General features: G+C 41.0%; 1 protein-coding gene across 3 annotated transcripts in view; it reads right to left on the bottom strand.

Annotated features, from left to right (window-relative positions):
- Positions 1 to 3,897: 3,897 nt before the first annotated feature.
- The window catches only part of LOC146390698 (actin-binding protein WASF3), a 55,722-nt gene continuing 50,092 nt past the window's right edge, over positions 3,898 to 9,527 (bottom strand). For all 3 annotated transcript variants that reach the window (XM_084923677.1, XM_084923676.1, XM_084923678.1), the window contains one exon: positions 3,898 to 9,378. In XM_084923677.1, coding sequence (XP_084779803.1) covers positions 9,221 to 9,378 — 158 coding nt within the window. In that variant the 3' untranslated portion in view covers positions 3,898 to 9,220. The remainder of the gene's footprint in view (positions 9,379 to 9,527) is intronic.

Below are 9,527 nucleotides of genomic sequence, written 5' to 3'. Positions count from 1 at the left end.
AAAAGCATACCATATACCAGTATTATTGACAGCAAAACAGCCCAGAGCGTGATGGTACCACCACCATGCTTGACAGTTGGTATAGTGATTTAGGTTGTAAAGCTTCACCTTTATTCCTTCAAACATACCTCTTGTCATTGTGGCACAAATCGTTCACAAGCTACTGCTATGTGAACACAGAAGGAAAGCTCGACTTCGCCTAGGTTTTACCATGTGCACTTCGGACTACTGTAACTCATCGACCATTTGAGCTAGAAAAAAAATTCACCTGGTTACTGAAAGAAGAGAAGCTGCGCTTTACAGGGATATTTGGTGTATTACGGTAGCACAAACGGTTTGCAAGCTACTGCTCTGGAAAAAGAAAAGCCAACTCCACTTAGGTGCGCTTCACACTAACGTAACTCCTCGACCATTTGGGCAAGAGAGACATTTCAAATGGTGACTAAAAGACAAGAAAACGAGCTTTACGAAACTTCGCGGTGCATCATTAGAAGGCACGAGCTGCGACGGTCCAATCACATGTAAAAATTGATGACTCATGGAGCAGAGTGACGGGTGTGGAGAAGTGGCAACGCCCCCAAAAGGCCTGGATATTTTTTAACTGTTGTTTCATTGTCACAACAATACAATAATGTAAAATGACTGCCAGATATTGAAAGCTGAGGGTATTCTGAAAAAAGGGGCAAAAGAATTCACTTATAATATGATTTTTGGCCCTTTTACAGACAAAATTACCAAATATGTCGAGGCAGCCTAAATGATACATAATAATAATGGATTGCATTTATGTAGCACTTTTCGACACCCTCAAAGCGCTTTACAATTCTACTCGCTGTTGGAGGCAAGCTACAGTTGTAGCCACAGCTGCCCTGGGGCAGACTGACAGAAGTGAGGCTGCCATATCGCGCCATTGGCTCCTCTGGCCATTATCAGTAGGTGGTAGGTGAAGTGTCTTGCCCAAGGACACAACAACCAAGAAAGACAGAGCTGGGGATCGAACCCGCAACCTTCCGGCTCACATTCACACCTACAGCCGCCTTAGAATAATGAGTTAACTTAACCACATGAATGTCTTTGGGCTGCGGGAGGAACCCACACCGGCACAGGGAGAACAGACAGACGGAAAGCCAATGTCCAGATGTTGTATTTGAACCTGTGGACGCTTTTGCTGTGAGATAATAGTGCTACACACTCTTCATCCACCTATAGTATAAAATTCATATTTGAGGTACAATTAGGTATGTAGTAGGGGTGCAACGATACACAAAATTCACGGTTCGGTTCGATACTTTGGTGTCACGGTTCGATATTTTTTCGATACAAAAAAAAGTTCATGCTTTTTTAATTTGTCATTTATTAAAATTATAAATATATATTTTAACTCAAAAGTACAGTTTTTAAATTTAATGTTGCTGAATAACAAAGGGATAAAATAAAATAAATCTATCTGATCGAGAAATCACTCATCTTTGGAAAAGAGAGTTTATTGCAGAGAAATGGCTCTTTCCAAAATAAAAGCTATACTATACGCTTCTTCTGGGCTATATTCTCAGCAGCATATTAAACATATCAGGTCCCCATAAGGAGAATCATGTGCTAACGGCTGTCTAAATGACTCGGGTAAAGTTTGTAGCATGCGTGCTTGTTGTTTTTGTCTGCTACCACTTGTCTTTGCACTAGGATGATGTCGGCGTAAATGTGCAGTCATATTCGTTGTGTTCCCACTAGTGCTGTCAGCGTTAATCTGAAATGACGTTAACGCCACAACACGGCAAATCTCCGTTAACGAGCTACCGCGGATCGCCCCGTGCGTGGGGCTGGATGGCGTCAACACGTTAACGAGCTACTGCGCTAACGCACTAGCTTCCACCAATGTAATTGAGCATTGCGTGGCACATCCAACGTACTGTTTTACTTTTGTCCATGACACGCTTACCTTCAGGGTCATACATCACATGAAGACTAAAATAGTTCCAAACGCCAGATCTGAATGAGGGTGGGGGAGGTTCAATTTCGGGTAGCGTTGAGACAGCTGCCATGTTGCAACGGGCTTAGCTTCTGTCTTCTGTTGTATGTGTGTGTGTGTTTCTGTGGTGAAATTCTGTATGGTTCCGACAACAGTTTTATGTTAATGTACAATCCTTAATATGGTTTATGTGTGTGTGTGTGTGTGTGTGTGTGGGGGGGGGGGTTAGGCACCAGAGGGATTGTTCGCCCAGGGCGCCAAACAGGCTGGGACCGCCACTGACTGACCTGTACTGTTACACTCTTTACCTTGTAGTCTTTTTGGGTCTCAGAGCAGCTCGACAAAAGCTGCTTGTCACTTGAAAACTGTATTTGGTCTCCTTATCCTCCCTTTAAAACTACAGAAATAATGCCAACAGTAGCTCACACAACTACTATGTACTGTTTTATGTGCCTCTATATCATTTAGAGAAGGTGATATTTTAATCAGTGGTGAATATTTATTTATCTCAGCGCAGGACGGACTCAAACAGCTGTCCTCTCTTAAATACAGTCTGTGCAAGTCATCCTGGGAACCGGTTCCATCAAGCACATTTTTTATTTATAGACCTTTGATTCCAAAATTAGATCCTGACTGAAATTAGGAGCAAAAACAAAGCAAAGAACAAAGCAAAAGGACTATCCATCACCAAGACATTTCTGTTTCTGAGCATGGGTCAGCTGTAGGTTTTTAGTCTGTAATAAAAGATATCTCTTCATCATTCCAGCATTTCTGCAGTGCTTGTTGTTTTTGCCACTGAACTGTCTCTCGCTCTCTTTTTTTTCTCTGTTTCCTTCACTGCTGTGTCACCATCTGTGCCCCAAAATGACTCCTCTGTCCAAAACAGCACCCATCGGTTCCTCCTCCACCCTGCCAATGGCCCAGAACGGCACGGCGCTGGGACCAAACGCGTCACCAGCAGTGGGCGTGTCACAGCGCTGAGAACATAAAGTGATGATGGCTGGATTTACGTCATTGCTGTGAAATGACAGATACTGCTGAGTAACACTTATCAGATTTGATTCTCTGTGAGAGAGGGGCTGGTAAGGTTTGCTTCTTTGTAACAAAATTTAAATGCACATAATTTGACCTGATGTTAAGGAGAAATGAATGCTCGTTACCAGAAAACATCAAATCATGTGTGTCACAGGATGTCAAACAACTATCAATGTATAAAAATCTCTCTATTATATCCTCCCGTTATAGAAGACTGAATGTGCCCAAATACAACTATTAATCATATTTTAAATTGATTAAAGTTAACTGATAATTTGAAAATAAGCAAATACCTAATCAGCCAATCTTATGGCGGCAACTCAGTACATTTAGGCATGTAGGCATGCTCATGGACAACCTGCTAAAATCTAACCTCAAAATGGGGAAGAAATGTAATTCTAGTGATTCGATCCCAACTGATATGCTGGGATTTTTCCACACAACCAACCATCAAAAGAGAAAATATCCAGTGGGTGGCAGTTTACTGTGTGAAAATGCATTGTTGATACCAAGAAGTCACATCCAGACTGCTTTGAGCTGATACCAAGAGGTAACGGTAACTCAAATAACCACTTGTTACAAACAAGGTATGCAGAAGATCATCTCTGAGTCTGTAGCAGAAAAAGACCACACCGACCACACAACTCAAGAGTCTCAATTTCTGCTGTGACATTCAGATGGCAGGCTCCATCCTGTCTCATATGAACAGTGATGTAATGCTGATGTTTTCTTAGCACGTTTTGCGGTGTTTTCACATGTGGCTGAGGGAAAAAAAACAAAGGTGGGCTACAAATGATGATCCATTAGTGTGTCTACGTTAACCACAAGGGACACAAGAAAAAACCCAGGACTGTGACTAATGCATAAAACCTAAAACAAAAGTACAGCATACACAGTTTTGTTCACCATTTATTAGCTATAGTTACATGCATACTTGCTTACAGTTGATTTTAGTGTGCAGTACACAGTTTCATTTAGTTTCATTGTCTAGGTTATATTACCCCAATTTTACTTTACAGGCTGCCTTACCAAAAGAAGTCTTTACAACATAGTTCGTTTTTCACATTTTCAACACATAACAAAGTTTTCTTAGAAGCCAGTAGCCATAGATACACAAGGTACGCTTGATATGCGAGGTCTCTGCTTTTGTTGCCAGGACCGGAAAAGCTGTCAGCACATCAAACAATACGGGAAGTAGCAAAATCGTCAAAGTCACAGCTTTACATTCTTAGAAGCTGCAGGGTCACCAGCTACTCCGGGCAAATTTCATGACTGAGTATACCTATGGCTCCAGCACAACAACACGACCATAGAATAAACAATCAGAACAATCAGACCACTTTTCTCTAGATTTTTGCATCCTCTGTTACGATACAACCTTCTTCCTTTTTTTTTTTTAAATTCTAGGTAAATATTGGCCAGGTCTGTTGCAAATCCACTCTCTATCTCTTCATATGTGCTTTTTTTTGCTTCAGTAATAATGTCTATAAACGCAGGCCTTGGCACAAATCCTTAAATCTTATTCTAAACATTCAGGGAGAAAACCAAGAACCTGTCCACTCATTGTCCGCTCTTTAGTCCAGTTGTGAATCTCCAGCAGAGTGCAGTTGTTGAGTTAATTGAGTTTATATACAAGAACAAAAAAATTAAAGCTACTTTTGAGCCCTGTCCCTTTTTCAGAATCATGTCGTTATTGGGAATAAACCTGCACAGGTAAAGGTGAAAGTACTGAGCAGTCTGAACAGTCTCAGATACAGACTTAGATTATTACAGCTGGAGATATGGAGGTCGAGATTAGGCCGAATGCTGCTGAACACTTTACATGTGCAAGAGTAATTAGACATTGAAGTTAGTGATTGTACAATTAAAGAAAACAGCTGTAATGTACAATTTAGACAAATGTGGAGTCCCACCAAGCACCACATGCCCACTGATGTCCTCCCCTCCTTTTTTCTAAGCTAAATATGGCCGGCTAGTCAAAACTGTCATATTTTCAGGCTACTACAGTATTGTGCAAAAGTCCTGATCCATCCCTCATCTTTTTGCATTTTGGAAGTAGGTGCAGAACCTTAGTTTCATGCAAAGATACATGTAAATACAGCATATAAGGAAAAAACTGAGTTTGTATAATTCTAACAGACTTAAAAGTCAATATTTGGTGTGACAACCTTTATTCTTCAGCACAGCCTGAACTCTTAGACAATATTTCTTGTCATTTCTTTTAGTAGGAGTCGTTCTCCAGGCTTCTTTAGGGACATTCAAAGCTCTTCTTTGGATGTTGGCTGTCTTTAGATGATCCCACACAAATTCAACAATACTGAGATCTGAGCTCTGAGAAGGCCAATTCATGACTGATAGCGTTTCATTGAGTGTGTTTTTCTATCCAGTTATGATTTTACTGCATTGGCAGTGTGTTTGGGGTCATTGTCATGTTAAAAATTAAGCTGCTGCCAATTTAATGATTTACCAACGGTACTTTTCTGTGTTCACAATTCACATTAATTTTGACACGATCTCCAAAACCACTGGCTGAGATGCAGCTCCAAACCGTAACACAGCCTCCACCGTGTTTTACAGATGTCTGCAGACTCTGACCTTATTACATCACTCCATCAGATGTCACTGATTTTCAGTCCAGTTCTTGTGTAATCTGGCATACCTCAGCCTTCCTGATAGCTACCCTTCCACTGAGACCATTTCTAATGAGGCTTCAGTGAACAGTAGACGGATCATCTGAAGGTTCAGATGCATCTGTCAGGTCTGTTTCAGGTCTTTGTTGGATTTTTTTCCTATTTCTGACTTTTAGACAAAAATACTATTTATCTGTCAATTTTTCTTAGATTCAGCAAGAAAAATTAAAACCATTAAAACTTTGCAACAGGCTGCTAGTTACAAAGTACCTAAAGATACAATTTAAAGTGAGTTATCTGTAAAGTTATCCTTGAATGAGTCATAGGTCAGTGTTAAGTCTCTGCTCAGGTACAAGGACTGAACTGAAAATGAGTGAAAAAGCAGCCAATGTCAAAGAAAATTCTAAAAGACCTTCACAAAGTCCGGAGAACTGTTACTCAAAATTTACAAGAAAGCCACGCTGCCTGGAAGCAAATATTAAAAAAATGAGGTGACTCAAGACTTTTGCACCATACAGCTTAATTCTAACCATGAATCCACGATTATGCACCTTGATTCATGAATCAGTTTCCTTCTTAACAGCCTGAAAAAACTATTTTCACCTTTAACTTTTCAAATCTAAAAGTTGTAGAGCAAACCTTTTAATGTAATCTTCCACATGTACACTTGTACTTTTTTTGGTTAGGTGGGACCGTTGAATATCAGAAACTGTTCAGAGTGCACGTTTTCCTCACATAGACAAATTAAAAACCGACTGAAACGCTGTTGGTTTAATATCTCTGCCGCAATGCTAGCACATGGAGTAGAACTCCACTTCCCACAATGCTTTGCAATTAAAGGTTGCAGCATTAAAAACAACAAAGAAATCAATCAACTGAAAAGAAAACTAAAACAAATATTAGAATTTGTCTTTGCAGGATAATGTTTAAAGGTCAATCTGGTAACAATAATAACAAAAAAATCATCCTTTACGTGGCTTCTGTGATATACCTGTTTTATCTGGTACCTTCATCCTGGCCTGGACAGTTAGAAAAGCCTAAAATAAATCAAAGTGAACAACTCACTGCAGCACGTTTGAAAAAAGAAAAAGCACATTATAAAAACACTACAGTCCAACCAGCTCATACCGAGGATTAGCCAAACCTATACCGAAAACAGAGAAGAGAGAATATACTGTAGATTACTGCCGCGAGCCTCTTACACTTATGTATTTATAGTTCAGGGGCTGCGTTCACAAAGCCTCCACAGACAGCAGTGCTGACCCAGGGTCGAGTGAAGGAGTGGACATGACCTTTGACCCTTGGGCTTTGTGAGAGCTGCTCCAGCTGTGGTTTAAGTGTGGAAGCGTTTATAATAAGACCAAGAGCACAGCACACAGTCACTGGCTGAAATGTCAGGCTTCACTTTATGAACGAATACAAAAAATACCAAAAACTAATTTAATGATAGTCACTGTTCAGACTGGGCAGATGGGGCTCAATTATTCAATGAGAGGGAAACTCGAACGAGGCTGCTGGCGCTTGTTTTCCCACACCAGCTTCATCCTGGGTGGGTGGAGTCTTTTATCACAGTTTCATCACACTATTCTAACGTTAGAAGGTATGAGTTTAGGAAATGCACTGACCCAACCCCTTTTTTGTTTTTGAGAGTTTGGCTTTCCAATCACTTTTGTACCCAAAACGTACCTGGAGAGCCAGCTTCCACATTTCTCTGTGTAGTTTCTGCCTGTAAGCTAACGCCAGCGTACTGCGAGCTCATAAACACACCTGTGACATAAAATATTATTATTATTATTATTATTATTATTTCGAATGCTGCTGATCGTGTGTTTGTTTGATATTCTGAATAGGACCTCTTTAAAAGAGCTGTATAATCATGTCTCAAATATATTAATGCATATTATCGGGCTTTAAGAATAAGATTATCTGCTCATCGGTGGCCCAACAACACTGGAACTGGTAAAGGTTTGTTTACATGTCCCAACTGTAGAAATATCACACCAGCATAATCTGTATATAAAAGATGGCCCCAGCTAATGGTCTGAAAAGTGAAGCCAACATGAAAGCTGGAGTCTTTCTTCAACCAGCAGGGGGAGACCTCATGTTGTACATTAATCGATGGGAAACCCCCTAATCTTTCTTCTTCTGTGACTTTACGTGTCGATGTTGCACGTTCTGCCTGTATCATTGTAACAGTCAGGAAGGCCTCACTAACTAACGGTAGGCCCAAAACTCATAGAGTGTACAGCACGTACGTCCAACAGCTAACTAGCACTTGTTTATGGCTGTGTAGCTTTGAAATGCTTTCTTAAAAATGTAATTTCATACGTCCTTTGTAACTTAAACCAACCCCATTAGTTTTTCCTTAGTACGCTAGTGGCTCAGTCACACTGGAGTAAAAACCTCAGAAGAAAAAAAAGGTGGTTACCTGGTAATTGCATTGAATTTTTTTTGCAATCACCAACAGACTTCAAGTAGATACAGCAACTAACTGGTCGTCCAGAGCTTCAAAATGCTGCACCGCCAACCTTCTGGGCTTTCACCTCGACTGCACAGGTCGTCTGGTGGGAGGCAATCGGTCTCCAAACAAACGCAGACTGACTCGAACACTTGACTCTCAGACTGACTGGCAAAGGTTTGCAAATCACTGTCCTCTAATTTCTAAACACAGAGGTGTCAGCACTGTCAGGATGTTGGACTCCATCTCAGTAAGTCTGTACCAGAGAGCACAACTCATCTATAACACGTCTCTACTCAGCTGGTTGCATACTAGTTATATTCCTATATAAAAGCAGGGTTGTTGAGTGCATGTGTCAATGTGACTGAAGCATAAACTAACGGTGCTCTCCAGACAAGCGTCTCTAGCTGTACGTCCCTCTACAGAGCACTTTCATCTCCCGTTAGCTACAGCTACATTAGCCACATCCTGTTAGCATGCATGACAGCTCACTACACAGAGATAATGCTCCTCCTGCTGTCTCACGCTGGTTCAGATGAGCCAAACTCTCAAAAGGTCAGTGTCTCCAAAGGAAGGTGTGCGTGTTTCATGAACAGGCATGACCCAGAAAGCTAGCGAGTTATCTGCTAATAAGCTATTTTTCTTTATTTTCCCTGATTATCCTTACTCGTTTCCATAAATCCTTTCTCAACATTTGGCAGAGGAGTTAAGATTGCACTATAATTAGTTTGTCTTGTGCTATATACCTTGTGTTTTGTAAACACGTCGCCCCCATACTCACCAGGGGCCCACCTGCACACAGAGCCTGTAATATTGCTAATAGAGCGTGTAGGGGAGGGGGAGCTGCTGAGTACTGAGTGTTGTTAAAGGTTAAAAATAAGCAGATGTGGGGCTGAAACAGTGTGTGTGGTTACTGTGCCATACACCCTGGGTGGCTGGACACAAAAACCTCTCTGGTTTAAGTTCACAAACAGGTGTGTGAGAAATGTATGACTGATATTCTTTTTTAATCAGACTTTTTTAGTTGATGATGAACATTAAAACTAACCAAACCCCTTAAGTTTCAACTTAGCGTCACATTTCTCCCCCTTTAACTCTCCCCACTTCATCTCTCTATTGTTTTTTCTTCTTTTAGTCGGACCACTCGTTCTCGTCGAGCTCGGAGTCGTCGTCGGACTCGCTGTACTCCACTGCGATACGACGCGACAGGATCGTGGCCACGTCGTTACCAACGGGCTCCCTCTTTGCCTCCTGCTCCCTCTGCTCCTGCACCTTCCTCAGCTGGATACCTGGAGGGGGCAGAGGAAGGGCGGAGTTAACAAAAAAAAGATCATTTCTATTAAGAAATTTAAGTAAATTCTTGGGGGGTTTTTTATAGTGTAAAACCTTTAAAACATTTAAAATTTCTTTATGTGTTTGTTTCACCAAAATCAAACTA

Source organism: Perissodus microlepis, chromosome 3 (assembly GCF_051167445.1).
Source record: "Perissodus microlepis isolate ML-2025 ecotype Zambia chromosome 3, ASM5116744v1, whole genome shotgun sequence".
NCBI classification, from domain to species: Eukaryota; Metazoa; Chordata; class Actinopteri; order Cichliformes; family Cichlidae; genus Perissodus; species Perissodus microlepis.
Note: the sequence above shows the minus strand (reverse complement) of the source record. Positions and strands in the feature narration are given on the sequence as shown.